Below are 14,775 nucleotides of genomic sequence, written 5' to 3' on the forward strand. Positions count from 1 at the left end.
ATATTTACCTACTATCTACCAATCTATCTATTTCACAGTGTTCCAAATTGCTTCTCAGCGATCTTTTAGTCTGAGTCACTGAACCGTGAAGTCAGTGATTTCACGGCAGGTAATCTTAATCTTGGGTGCATTCCTTACTAATCCCTATCTTCCGTTTTTTTGTGTTAATTCAAACATTTTTTCACCCCGATAATTGAATATAACATTATATTTTTTAGTTGAATATCATTTACCCTCCTTTGCTGCACATCATTGTGAAATTTTCATCAAAATAAGTTTATTGGTTATGTTGTAACTTGGGTTATAAAAGTATGTACATAATAGAATTTTGAAAAGTGATTTCTCAAATATAATTAGTGATATCTCATTAACCAAACGATAGATTTCCTTCGTTGATAATTTATAAGTTTTTAAATTTTATTGTCTTTTTGGTGTAAAAGTTCGGTTAGTGCGCGAAGCGTAGTTTATTTTTTATGATTTTTTTTGGTTTCACCTATCAGGTAAAAAGGGAACATACACTTGAGATACACTTAAAGATCTCAATTCACTATGTTGTTTATGTGCTAAAGGTGCACTAACAGTTAAAGAAAAGGCTAAAAATAGGAAAAACATTTTTTGTAAAGACTTCAAAAATGAAATCAAACTGTTCTTTGACATTGATATTGGAACGGACCTTAAAAATAAACATTCAGAAGTTATATGCTATAAATGTGAAAAGAAAATGGGAGACATGAAAACATATAAGAGTCTACTAGCAGTTGTAGAATCTTACAAGACCTGTGAATTGCTCACTGATGTGCCTCAAGAGAAAAAAAGAATGGGAAACTAAGATCCAAATCACAGAAGAAAAAATAGCCTTAGTTCATAAAGAGAAACTGTCAGAACGATGTGGGCCAGTCTGTAGTTCTCTTGATGATATATTAAAAACAAACACAATCATATCTCAAGTATGTTATAGTCGTAGCTTCCTAGGAAATCATTGCCATAGATATTACACACAAGACGTTTACGAAAAACTCACTGAAAATGTCGTTTCTAAAACATACATGTATACAAACAATAAATTAATCAGAGATAAAGCTGAAACTATAAAAAAATGTTTTGATGAAATAAATGGAGCTTATTCTGAAATACATTCACTAATTTCTCACACAAAACCAGTCACAGAGACAGTAATAGAAAGTGTTAATAGCAAGATAGAGAAATATATGACAATATACCGTAATTACTTTCCCCAAAACACCACATATTGGAAACCCATTGTATACCTTTTATGAAGAAATATACTTTTGGTCTAGGTCTTTTAGGAGAACAAGGAGGTGAATTGTTACATTCAACAATTTCAAAAATTGAAAAGAGAACACAATTAATGAGAACATAATAATCTCAATTAAAAACAATAATAAAAAGTAACCTCCTGTAGGTTTCTACTGATATCATGTCGTATGTGCCCCCCCAAAAAAGAAAGGTCGAGAGAAATGGAAATTTGATGAATCAAACAAAATAATACTTAAACATCTTAAAATATTTGACAGATTACGTGGTAAAACTTCCTCTAAAAATAGAGCTGTTATTTGTATATTTTGAGTTATATGTTGCTTTCTCAATCCCCTTTTTTTCTCTTTTCTCTCTATCCCTTTCTCCCTCCAACTATCCTCCGTTCAATAGCTACATTCTCCACCACAAATCTTTTTGTTCTTTCTCATACCTAAACAGATCCATACACATACCAACACACACTAGCAACTCCCCATCTCTAACACAACACACACACATACACAAATATAAACACAACACATGCATTGACACGCAAATTACTCAATACCCATTTTACTTAATATCAAATTTATAAATGGGTTTGGACGTATTAATAGACTCTACTAGTTTTCACAATGACTTTTAAAATAAAATGAATTCAATTTTTTGTAAACACAGTTAAAGTGCTGGGTATCTGCTTTTTAAAGAAAGTGAATATATAATATTAAAGTATGTTTGATGGCATTCTAAATATATTCTGTAATCTGGAGTTGTAATACAAGAGAGATTGCATATTGAATCCTCAAGGATGTCGAATGTTGAATGGGACGGTTCAAATATCAGACGGAATAGTAAAATAACCAAATTTCCGGCACATGTGAAATTTTGTGAGTAATTAGAAATAGTCTTTGACTTTTAATTAGTGAATTTTTTTTTCACTTTGGTCGTTTAAATTTTTAGATAATTAAGAGTTTATTATGCATGTTTGAGTGAATTTTTTTTCAAAAATACTCTGAAAGTTAATGCTTAGTGTGAAAATTATATACATCTTATTATAAATAAAATTATATCAGAATAAAAATCATCTTCTCCTTTTTCTAAGTAATCACTTTGTATTTATAAATAACATTTTTAAAATAGTTAAAAACAGGTTTTAAAACCTTAACAAAGGTTGATAATTTCAATAGCCACAAAGGGCTCTGACTGAATACCAGAAATCGGTGAAGCGTGACAGTATGCATTGTGAGAGCAGGGGTAAAGGGGGCTGAACTAAAAGATCGCTTTTGGAACACTGTGATTTATCTGTCTATCCAACTATACATGTCTCTTCCTTCGTAGAACAGGAATACCTGCTTGTATACTTAATATCAACTTAACCTGTTTTCTGATGCAACAACTTAATATATCATATTTATAGAAGCGAACTCATTATAAAATATTGCATGCTTACAACACGTAACACGCCAATGAAAGGAAGCATTTTCTATGGCGCATGAATAAAAGCGTGTGTCTTTTATGAATATATCCCTTCATGCATGAAGTGTTGCATCCATTAACCGAATCAATATGTTGGTACACAGGCGTGTAAATATCAACTCTGTATCAGCACATGAAACAGGAGTTGATGTCTTCCAATCTGACAAGATATATTATTTTTTATTGAGGATTTCTGTTATCACCCAACACTTGTGTAAAAACAAGCCGAAAGTATCTTCAGAATTGTTGACTGTAAACAGCTTGTTTTTATTTTCTATAAAATAAATACTTTATGTTATTTCGAAACAAACGAAAAAAATAATCTTTTTTCGTGACAATTATTATTTGGAAAAATCGTACACATCATATATATAAGTTTGAAATGATACTTTTAAAACTGACATGCTTAAAAGTCTGCGGTAAAGGTACGGCGCATCCACCGTTCCACAGGTGTTTTTAAATCTAGTTTTAAGCTAATTTCGCGTTTATAAAGGAAAAGTAGTGTGAATTTTATTAGCCTAAAGTTAAGCATTTTCATTGAAATAAAGATTTCTATCATAGCAACTCTAATGATTGCAAAATCGCAAAAACTTGCGAGAGTATTTTATAGATAATTGAGAGGTATCTAAGGTAATCCATTGAGATTTAGTCCCAGTAATATATTAAAATGGAATGGCTCCGCATAGCAGAAGTTATCGTATTTTAACGAACAAAACAAAAAAAAAAAAGAACCACGTCCACTTTGTTTAGAGTCCTTTCCTTTACATCCATGGGTAATATCCACTAAAAAGCTTTTTATAAAATCTTGAGTGTTTCTACATAGCGCGATATCCACTAAACGTGCTCATAGCGCTTAACAAAGTGTTCCTGACCAACATCAACTCGTAACATGTAGAACGAGACAAGACGCCTGAGAGGCAATATTACATTTTTTTTTATTCGACGGAGACAACGCTGTTAACGGCCAGGTACTCACTTTATCAGAGAGTAAAGAGTGTTTTTCAAGTACTCAACTATGCGCCGAGCTAGGCTCAAAACCCAGGAACTTGGATATCCGCCCAGGGCCAGGACAAAATCAAGTAATCTCATCCCAAGACAAAGACAGAAAGCATGTTGGCAAACAGATGTAGGGGGAAAGAAGACACAGTAAGTGCCTCCCTGCCCACTATGGGAGAGATTACATCAGTAAAACGACGTTTATAGCATATGATAATGGGAGAAAGATTAATCGGAGTATATCATGTAAGTGCATTTGATAATCAGTATTGAAAATAATAAAAGTCTCAATCAATGTATGTATTTCATGACACTGAATGGTTTAAAATAATTTATAAGACAATTTTCAAAATCTCTTTGATATAAAAAAATGTTACACGTTAAACGGTCGCTCTGGATTAATAAGAATTTTGAGATGACCAAGAGAGCATGAATTTTTAGCGTCAAATTTTATATTATTCCTCGATTGGACTTACTAAACTTCCGCATTTATTTCCCCTCCAAATGAAAGCGTCGTTTTTTAAAACTTCCAACACTCCAGAAGTATTACTACTCCAAATAAAATCACCATATTTTCAGAACTTACTGGACTCATTGAATGAATTTCTCTATAAATTAAACCGCCATTCCTTCAAAGGTTGTTATAACGCCTGGACTAAATTCCCATTCAAATTCAAATAAGAGCGTCATGCTTTCAAAACTCCGAATTAATTCCCTTATAACAAAAGCGTCATTCCTTCAAAACATGTCAGACTCTTGGAGTGAATTCATTCCCCTTTAAATTCAAATAATAACGCCATGATTTCAAAACTTTTAAGACTCCTTGAATGAGTTTCCCTATAATAAAAGCGTCATTCCTACGACAACAAATTTTGTTAGGACTCCTGGAATGAACGCATTTTCAAATTCAAATATATAAAAGCCTCATTCTTCCAAAAACTTACTAGACTCCTGGCACGATGTCCCCTTCAAACAAAACAGATGCGTTATATTTAGGATGTAATGGGGTTGACATGAATGTGTCTACACTGTGAGCATGTGATAAGTCCACCAGCTTGCCTTCCACTGTGCATGATGTGAAGAGGACCACCAAGAATGGCCAACAGCAGTAGATCGTGCGTAGCCCAGCCATTTTCTCAGCTATCCTGTTGAAGAAAGTCTAGTAGATTTTTGAGCCTGGCCTTGATACTGTTTTATGATGGAGATGGGGGAAAAGTGAATGTCTTAAGTTATTGCGCTTGGAAATATGAATTTACATTCTTTTGCTCTTTAAGAAAGCGTGGTATTCTTCAATATATATATATATATTATATATATATATATATATATATATATTATATATATTATGTGTGTGTGTGTGTGTGTGTGTGTGTTAAGTTACTCCGTTAAATGGATCTTTTCTCATAATTATGTCTACTTATAATCCCTTTAAAAATTCATAGTTATTGCAGGAAAAAAAACATACCGTAAACACCGTTAAAACAACTTATTTGCATTTTTCCCCTCTCAAATATCAAATGTAAGCCTTTTTGTATATTTTCAAAATCATTTTGATATTAATTGTAAATTTTCTAAAGGATTAATATTAGCTATCTATATCCTTAACTAACACAATTTTTATACCAAAAACAACGAAATATTCTATATAGGCAGTAAGTAGAGAGCGCAGGTGCACTTTGTGTCCTCTTTACAACGAACACCTGTTGCTCTATTGCAGCCACATACAAGAAGCCAGTCGGCCATCTTGTTTTGATGAAATATCGTTGGTTCACCCTCCTTACGTATAGATAGTTCGAAGATGACGTCAATCAGGTCTTTGTTATTGTTTTTTGCCATCCGCGTTTATGAGTAATGCTCACTGAACTGTATTAACCAGACTATAAACGTTCATGGATACACACAGTTTTGTGTGTTGGTCCGTTATACTTGCGGATGGCAATGTTATGAGCTTCTTAGCCAAGCGCATACTATCTATAGTACCACTAAAAGCTATATCTTTGTCTCTCTCTTCTATCTCTGTGTCTCTCTTGTATCGCTATCTCTCTCTCTCTCTCTCTGTCTTCCATTTATACGTCTCTCTCTCTCTCTCTCTCTCTCCCTCTCTCTCTATCTCTCTCTTCCTCTGTCTTCCATTTATACGCCTCTCTCTCTCTATCTCTCTCTCTCTCTCTTTCTTTTTTTTTTTCTTTCTCTTTTCTCTTTACATATCTCTCTTATATCTCTGCCTCTCTCTCTATCTATCTATCTTCTATACTTCTCTCTCTCTCTTTCTCTCTTCTATCCCTCTTTCTCTTTTTTATCTATATGCCTCTCTCCCTTCTGTATATGTCTCTCTCTCTCTCTCTCTCTCTCTCTCTCTCTCTCTATGTCTGTACATCCAACCTCCCCTTCTCGCTATTTCATCTAATCCTTTCAAGTATTGCGAAAAGTGTGGGACGGTTCATTCTACCTGTGTACATTTTCACTACTAAAAATCAGCTGAGATGACCCGCGCTCGCCTGACCTCTCTCTCTCTCTCTCTCTCTTTCTTTCTCTCTCTCTCTCTCTCTCTCTCTCTCTCTCTCTCACGACTGCTTTTAGTGGTGCGGGCGTAAGGTCCAGAATTTTTCTAACCCGATATTACTAGCGCCGCTCCTGCTAGCCATTCACCCCCAGTATTACTAGGATGGGTTTGAGATATATGAGAATCATGTTGGAAATCTGCATTTTGTTACGGGAATGTATTTCACCATCATTATCCTCTCTCTCTCTCTCTCTCTCTCTCTCTCCTCTCTCTCTCTTTCTCTCCCCTCTCTCTCTCTCTCTCTCTCTCTCTCTCTCTCTCAAACACAGGCACACATACACTTAATCTTCTCTCTCGAAAACACATTAAATTTTTAACTTCATTCTAGACATGCTTTATGTTGATATTTCGCCTTCCACGCTCATGCGCATAATGAACGGTGCCCCCGTTTCGAGCCGAAATAAGTCCCGGCAACCCTTGTACGCAGAATCCCTGACTACGGACAGAGCTGCACATACGAGATGGAAGTCGGTTTGGACGAATTCAATCCCTCGTGGGGGCGGGGACCTACACTCCTCTAAGCTTGGTGAGAAGTTGCCAGGCTTTGATACCAGTAAGAGGAGACACTGGGTAGCTGCGAATCGGCTTCGGTCGAGGAGCTGCCTAACGGCCGGTGCGTTACATCAGTGGGGTCTAACTTCCTGTCCTTTATGTCCACGCTGTGGACAAGAACCCGAAACGGCAGAGCATCTAGTCGAAAGGTGTGTTGTGACGATGCTACCAGGCGGGTTCGCGACGGTGCACGAATGCGGACCGGACTTTGCTGATTGGGTCGATCGTCATAACATAATAGTGTGAACCATAAGAAGCTGCTGCCTTCCACGCTTCATCGGTGGGGGCTTTCTACCTGTCCAACATGTACCCGCTGTGGGCAAGAACCTGAGACGGCAAAGCATCTAGTGTTGTGACGATGCTAACCGGCGGATTTGCGACGGTGCACGAATGCGGACCAGACTTTGCTGATTGGGTCGATCGTCAAAACATAGCAGTGTGAAAACCATAAGAGGCTGATGCTGCCTTCCACGGCATATTTTGCATTTTTTAGTTTCTTTGCATATTCGAGCGTATTTGCAACAACATAAAAAAACCCCAATTAAGACACACACACACACACACACATAAATACATTCAAACACAAACACACACATACACAAATACATTCAAACACAAACACACACATACATTCAAACACAAACACACACACACACACATACATTCAAACACATACACACAAACACACACACACACATACATTCAAACACAAACACAAACACACACACATACACACAAACACACACATACAATATTTATCCCTCCAGGGAAATGCCATTCTTTCCCCCAAATTATGCCACAAAAATGCCCTAAAAAAAAAGTGAAATTATGCCAGAAACGACAAAAAATGGGGAGATTTGTTGTTCTGCTGATGCAACCTGTACATATAGATAGACCGAAGATGACGTCCCTCTAGTTGGTCTTTGTTATTGCTTTTTGCCATCCGCGTTTATGAGTAATTCTCACTAAACGGTATTAACCAGACTATAAACGCACTAGGTTACACATAGTTTTGTGTGTTGGTCCGTTATACTTCCGGATGGCAATGTTATGAGCTTCTTAGCCAAGCGCATACTATCTATACAAATAATAATAATAATAATGCTGAATTCTTATATAGCGCTATAACTCCGAGACACCAGACTCTAAGCGCTTAAATTACAAATTACTTTGGCTGAAACATACTCATTTACACACACAAGCACACACACACACACATAAACACACACAACACACAACACAAACCAAACCTATCTTGCTTCTCATACCATCTACTAAAATCGAAACAAATATGTTTTAAGCGAACGTTTAAACATAGACAAAGATTCTTTTTCACGAATGCTCTGCGGTAAGGCGTTCCAAATAGAGGGTCCGAAATGAGAAAAGGATCTCATTCCAGCATTTTTCCGAATTCGAGGGACAACTAGTTTTGTGGAATCACTGGCCGAACGTAAAGGGCGGGGTTTTGAATATCTTTCAATTAGTTCTGAAAGGTAGGAAGGGGCAGTACCTTCAAGACAACGATACACTAAAACACAAGCTTTGAATTTAATCAGGTCATGAAGTAGAGGTCCGGCAGAGTCGCACCTACGCTTCATGAATACTAGTCTGGCAGCGCTGTTTTGGACAATCTGAAGACTTTTCAGATTGTATTGCGAAACGCCAAACAACAGAGCATTACAATACAGTAGAACTCGGAAATAGCGAGTTCGACGGGTCCACTCCTGATTACTCGCTATTTCCGAGTTCTCGCTATTCCCGAGTTGCCAGGAAAGGTTATAATATTGCTGGTTATTCCCCTCAGTGTGTAATTCGAGTAAAAGCCGTCGCCCCTATTTCAATTTCTTCACAGAAGTGGCAGAATGCTTGGTTTTTTGTTGTTTTTTGTTTTTATTTTCAAGTAAAATCATGACTAGAAAAAAAAAAACAAGAACATAGAAGTGTGTGTGTGTGTGTGTGTGTGTGTGTGTGTGTGCGTGTGCGTGTGCGCGCGAGTGTTTGTATGCACTCGGCATGTTTGATGAGGTAAGGATCACTCAATCACTGACCCATTGAAATAATGGTTCCACACTCCCCTCTCTCGCTGATCGTGTCGTTCGTTAACGATGCTACTCGCTGACCGATGCTGCGAAGTGAGGCATGTTGACATGTGCTTACCTAGCGCGTCGCGTGGCACCACATTAGGTGAATAATTGACCCCCACCCCCAATACACACACACGCACACAAACCCAACCCCCACCCAAATTTGTTTCGCCTATTATGTACTACTACAGACTAGGCTACTATGTAATATTACTCGTAACGAAAAATAAGAAAAGAAAAGAGGCTAGGCTAAAAATATTTAAATTGCCATTGTCTCTTGTTTTGCTTTACTTCGTTCGCAGTCCTAAGCTGGGGCAGAAAATGCTCGTTATTTCCGAGTTGACCTCTTTTTCATACTCGCTACTTTCATGCTAATTTTATTGACTCAAATAAGGGAAAAAAACGGAGATTTAGATTTTACTCGCTATTTCCGAGTTCTCGCTATTTCCGAGTACGTTACTTTCATGTTCTACTGTAATCCAATTTCGATAGTACCGAGGGACACAACCAGGTGCTTGGTCACATCCTCAGATATGAACCGTCTAATGGAAGCAATCTTTTTTAGTTTGTAAAAGAGAGATCTAACCAAATTATTAACCTGATGCTCCATCGACAGTCCAGAGTCTAAGAATGTGCCAAGATTTTTCACTTTGTCAACAATTTGAATGGATGCATCCCCCAACTTCAAATCTGTTTCACTTTTCCACTTCCTGTTCCCTACATACAGCACCTCCGTCTTATCATCATTCAGTTTCAGTCTGTTCTCATTCATCCATTTCTTAACACTTTGGATACAATTTTTACTATTGGCTGATACTTCTTGTAAATTTCTCGTATTGGAAACGCAGTACAATTGCGTATCATCAGCGTATTGATAGTAAGACAGACCGAAACTTCTGATGATTTTAGACAGAGGGCCAACGTACAAAACAAAAAGAACGGGTCCAAGTACTGAACGCTGGGGAACCCCACAATCAAGAAAGATTTCCTCAGATCTATATTCATCCACCGTAATAATCTGTTTACAATCGAACAAATATGACCTAAACCAATCAAGCGCTGCACCAGACACGCCATAAGTAATTTCAAGACGTTTGAGAAGAAGATTGTGATCAATAGTATCAAAAGCAGACGATAGGTCAAGCAATTTCAGCAAAGAACATGAACCATTGTCTATAACAGAGAGGAGATCATTAACAGCCCTAAGTGCGGTTTCCGTCGAATGATGTTGCCTATAAGCAGACTGAAATTTTTCTTCAAGACAATTATTTTTAAGATGAGACAGTAATTATTTCAAAACAAGCTTTTCTAAGATCTTAGAGAGAAAAGGAAGATTAGAGACAGGGCGATAGTTTTTTAAGTTCTCTTTATTGAGATCAGGTTTTTTCAAAAGGGGTTTGACATGAGCAACTTTGTAAATGTCTGGTACAGCACCTGACTGCAACGAATTATTAACAATACATGTAAATGGTGTTAAAATTACATCAATGCATTTTTTTTAGAATGGCAGTATTTACGGGGTCTAAATCACAACTTTTAGTTGGAGACGACATAATGCAATCACATAAGTCAGCTTCAGTAATCTTTGAAAAATGTGTTAATGAATCACCATGAAACTTGTCAAATGTTGTATGGATCGATTCAGACGAGAGTTCTTTCCTGATGGTATCCGTTTTTTCTTTAAAACATTGACCAAAGCGAGTTGGTAGATCTGCACGATCGATTAAAGATGGGAGAGCTGATTGCGTCTGTTGTCCCAGCAGTTCCTTTGTCAAGGCAAAGAATTGTCTCGAACGTCCCACGTTTTTGAGGCTTTCTTCATAGAATTTCTTTTTGGCCCTGAAATTGATGGCTTTTGCATCATTTCTAGCCGCGATGTACCGCTTCTTATCGACAGCATCTCTGGACTTGAGCCATTTTCTTTCTGCCCGCCTCCTGGCTAATCCATTCAATTTTATTTCGGTATTATACCAGGGTGCTTGACGTCTCACTTTTACTGCTCTAGTTGTTAAGGGAGCATGCTTGTCCACCGTACCAACAATTGACTCGTGGAGACCATTCGCATCATGTTTATTATTAACGTTATGGTCAAGGTCTTGTTTAAAAATGTTCATGTTTATATTCTTCAAATTACGAGATGTTATCATCTTTTTTACTTCGTGCTTCACTGGAAATAAAACGCAAAACACAATTAAATGATGGTCAGAGATTAATTTATCAATATTTGAGACAGGTGAAGAGAGAGGATGTTCAATGTCTGTAATGACATGATCTATTGTGTGGCCATGGTTATTTGTAGGACCGCTTACACGTTGAATATAGTTGTTTGATCAATAATCTCCCGAAATACTTTCGATTCATTTTTGTTTCCGAAATAATCAATGTTAAAATCACCCATAAAAATATTATGCTTTTTGTTAATGGATTGCATAGACATAAATTCTCCGAATTCAGATAAAAAATCAATTGTTGATATTTTGTTTTGTTGGCTTGGTGGTGGGCGGTAGACGCAGTGAAACGACTTTTTAAAATTATTTTCATGAATGGCAAATCCAGCGTATTCAAAACTTCTAAAATTATCTTGGTGGAATGATATCTTGTCAAAGAATGACAAGTAAATAATTGCAATTCCACCTCCTTTCCTCCCAATGCGTGGAAATGATTTAATAAAAAGCCTTCGGGTGTAATTGCTTTCATAATTGGATCATCATATGAATGATTAAGCCATGTTTCCAAGATGACAAAAAATAGTAATTTTATGATCTTCAATAATGTCGATTATGTCTTGAGTTTTATAACGACACGATCTAACATTTAGTAATCCAATTTTTAAACTGGTATGATCACTACGTGCAGGTTGTTGTTGTTGTTGTTGTTGTTGCTCAAGACGGTGCTGTTGCTGCGAGTTGTTGTCATGGTGGTCGTTAACTTCATACTGACTGTCACGGACAGTGTTGACATTTGACAAGGAATGGTGAGGAGTATTCATCGAAGTGACTAGATTGGATGGGGGACGAGTGTGGATAAATTGAAGCGAAGATCGAGGTCGTAGGGGGAGCGGGCGTGGGGTTGGCCGATTACCAATGACGGTGGTTATAGGGCGTTGTTTTCGTCTACCCCCTCTGAGTCTGTTCATAAAATTAGTATTATAAATAGATCGATGTACACGGTAGTTGTTAAAAGTTGTAAATATAGCACAGTGAATAAAGTTTCCAATGTGGCTGTAAACAAATAGCAGTTTAAAACTATGTTCGACTTTGGAAAATCCATACTTAAATTTTAAAATTTTAGAAAAATCCTCTGTTAGAAATCGTTAAAATGTATATCAATAAAACCACAAGACTATCACAAATCAGATGGTATTAAAATCCAGGCGAAATGTCAGATAAAAATCACTCAAAACACGTAAATGAAAGAGCCAACAAAATCAAGACTCGCCGGTCAGGCGTGTTACAATTTTTACAAGCAAACAATATTTACACTGTTAGTTATCATTAACTTCATCATTCATATAAGATTCATAAAGAAACCTAATTTCATATTTTAAAATATTTTTTTCTTAACCCGCAATGTTATCAGGCCTAACTTTGTATGAAAATGTCTTGTTTGTTTGTTTTAAGGGTTTAACGGCGCTTGCAACACATTTAGGTCATATCAGTGCCAGTAAAAAGGAAGAAATGGAATAGTAAAAAGTTCTAGAGTTAATTAAAGCACCCAATAAAAAGTAATATAGGGGAACTGGGAACAAATCGGGATCAGATGTAGATTCCAAGAGCACACCGTCAAAGTAGGAAGTGGTTATTCAGTATCAGATACTGAATAGTGCTTTGCCACTAATCAGTATCCATTTAAGGAACTCTTTTTTATAGAGAGAGAGTGAAAAGTACGACAATCTCGGTTGAACTGCTGACCTACTTCCAGATTGAACACGTGCAGTAACTGACAGCCCGATTCAAAGTTGTAAAAATATTTTGATCGAAACTTTTAAATTTCTGCTATCGTGCAATTAACATAGTTCAAAATATCAAAATAAGAGAGGCATTCAAATACATTTTTTAATGTCTGAATAGACATGATTAAATGTCTCTAAGAGTTCAGTGACACCATGGCTTGGTGGATATAAAGCTGTTTGACTCTGAGCTTAAGGTTCGAGAGTTCAAATCCCGGTAAGGGTAACTTTTTTTTTTCCCCAATATTTTTTAAAAATTCCTTCTGTCTATTTATATTTTTTAAACTTTTGTTTTAATAATTTTATTTGCTTGAAATATACTTTAATGTTGATATTATACTATTGTTCTTTTATTATTATTATTATTATTATTATTATTATTATTATTATTATTATTATTATTATTATTATTATTATTATTATTATTATATTATTATTATTATTATTATTATTATTATTATTATTATTATTATTATGATTATTATTATTATTATTATTATTATTTCTACTTACTTACTATTATTATTATCGTTGTTGTTGTAATCGTCATCATCGTCACATTATTATGATTATGGTTATGATTTTTTTTTTAATCAAGTAGTAATTTAATCAGTTATCGATTTATTACGAATATCTTTTATGTGTTATCATCGCGATGTTGTTTTTCATTATTGTGCTCTTCTATTGTTTATTACTTTTTAAAACCTTGCTTTTTTCTGTTGTTGTTGTTCTCCTTGTTGTTGTTGTTTGTTTGTTTGTTTTGTCATCTAAGACAAACCCGATTCATTATAAATTCATTTTTAATTGAGCGATGTACTTCCGAGAATTACTTGCCGTATTATATTGAAATTTACATGACAATAATAATAATAATAATAATAATAATAATAATAATAATAATAATAATAATAATAATAATAATAATAATAATAATAATAATAATAATAATAATGATAATAATAATAATAATAATAATAATAATAATAATAATAATAATAATAATAATAATAATAATAATAATAATAATAATTTAAATAGATACTGAATATTAGACTACAATTGACATCTATTTACTGAATACACGTGGTATTTTTATGGATGTTTCTTTTTTTACGAAACCTGCCAAAACACGCCGAAACCCGACAAAGTTATGAGAAGTAGGCAGCAGTGGGGAGTGAACCTGGGACTCAGGGAAGTGTACACCATTGGGGAGTGAACCTGGGACTGGGTTTTGTTTTTAAAAAAAGCAATTACTTTTTTACGAAACCCGCCAATATCCGACAAAGTTATGGAAAGAAAGTAACAGTGGGGGAGTGAACCCGAGACTATGGTTTTTCGGCGGGTTTTGGCGGGTTTCGTAAAAAAGTAATTGCTTCATTCTCGTCTGGTACCCAACTCCCATAGTTCGGCTTCATTTCCCACTGGTATCCATCTTCCATAGTCCCAGGTTCATTTCCACTGATTTCCTCTTTTCACAGTCCCAGGTTCACTCCCAACCGGTGTTCACTTCCCTGAGTCCCAGTTCATTGCCCAATGGTGCCCACTTCCCATAACTTTTGACAATTTCGGTAGGTTTCGAAATAAAAGTACATTCTGAGCTCACTGTCCACTGGTATCAGCCTCTCGCAGTCCCGGGTTCAATCCTCATCGGTGTCCAAATCCCAGATTCACTCCCCACTGCTGCCTGCTTCCCATAACTTTGTCGGCTTTTGGCGGGTTTCGTAAAAAAGTAATTCCCCTCCCCCTTGGTATTGCTTTTTTACAAAATCCAGAGTCCCAGGTTCAATTCCCACAAGTGTACACTTCCCTGATTCTCAGGATCACTCCCACTGTTGCCTACTTCAATAACTTTGTCGGATATTGCCAGGTTAAGTCGGGTTTTGTAAAAAAGTAATTGC

The 14,775-nt window shown here is 36.0% G+C and overlaps 1 protein-coding gene and 1 long non-coding RNA gene across 2 annotated transcripts in view; both read right to left on the bottom strand.

Annotated features, from left to right (window-relative positions):
- Window positions 1-14,775, bottom strand: part of LOC144956713 (uncharacterized) — a 224,672-nt gene that overhangs the window by 36,152 nt on the left and 173,745 nt on the right. The gene's annotated exons all lie outside the window — the stretch shown is intronic.
- Window positions 1-14,775, bottom strand: part of LOC144956712 (isatin hydrolase-like) — a 33,428-nt gene that overhangs the window by 16,325 nt on the left and 2,328 nt on the right. The window contains exon 2 of the mRNA XM_078887388.1: window positions 4,674-4,917. Coding sequence (XP_078743514.1) covers window positions 4,674-4,861 — 188 coding nt within the window. The 5' untranslated portion in view covers window positions 4,862-4,917. The remainder of the gene's footprint in view (window positions 1-4,673; window positions 4,918-14,775) is intronic.

Source organism: Berghia stephanieae, chromosome 11 (genome assembly GCF_034508935.2).
Source record: "Berghia stephanieae isolate SIO BIC M18660-M18661 chromosome 11, UCSD_Bste_1.3, whole genome shotgun sequence".
Lineage (NCBI taxonomy): Eukaryota > Metazoa > Mollusca > Gastropoda > Nudibranchia > Aeolidiidae > Berghia > Berghia stephanieae.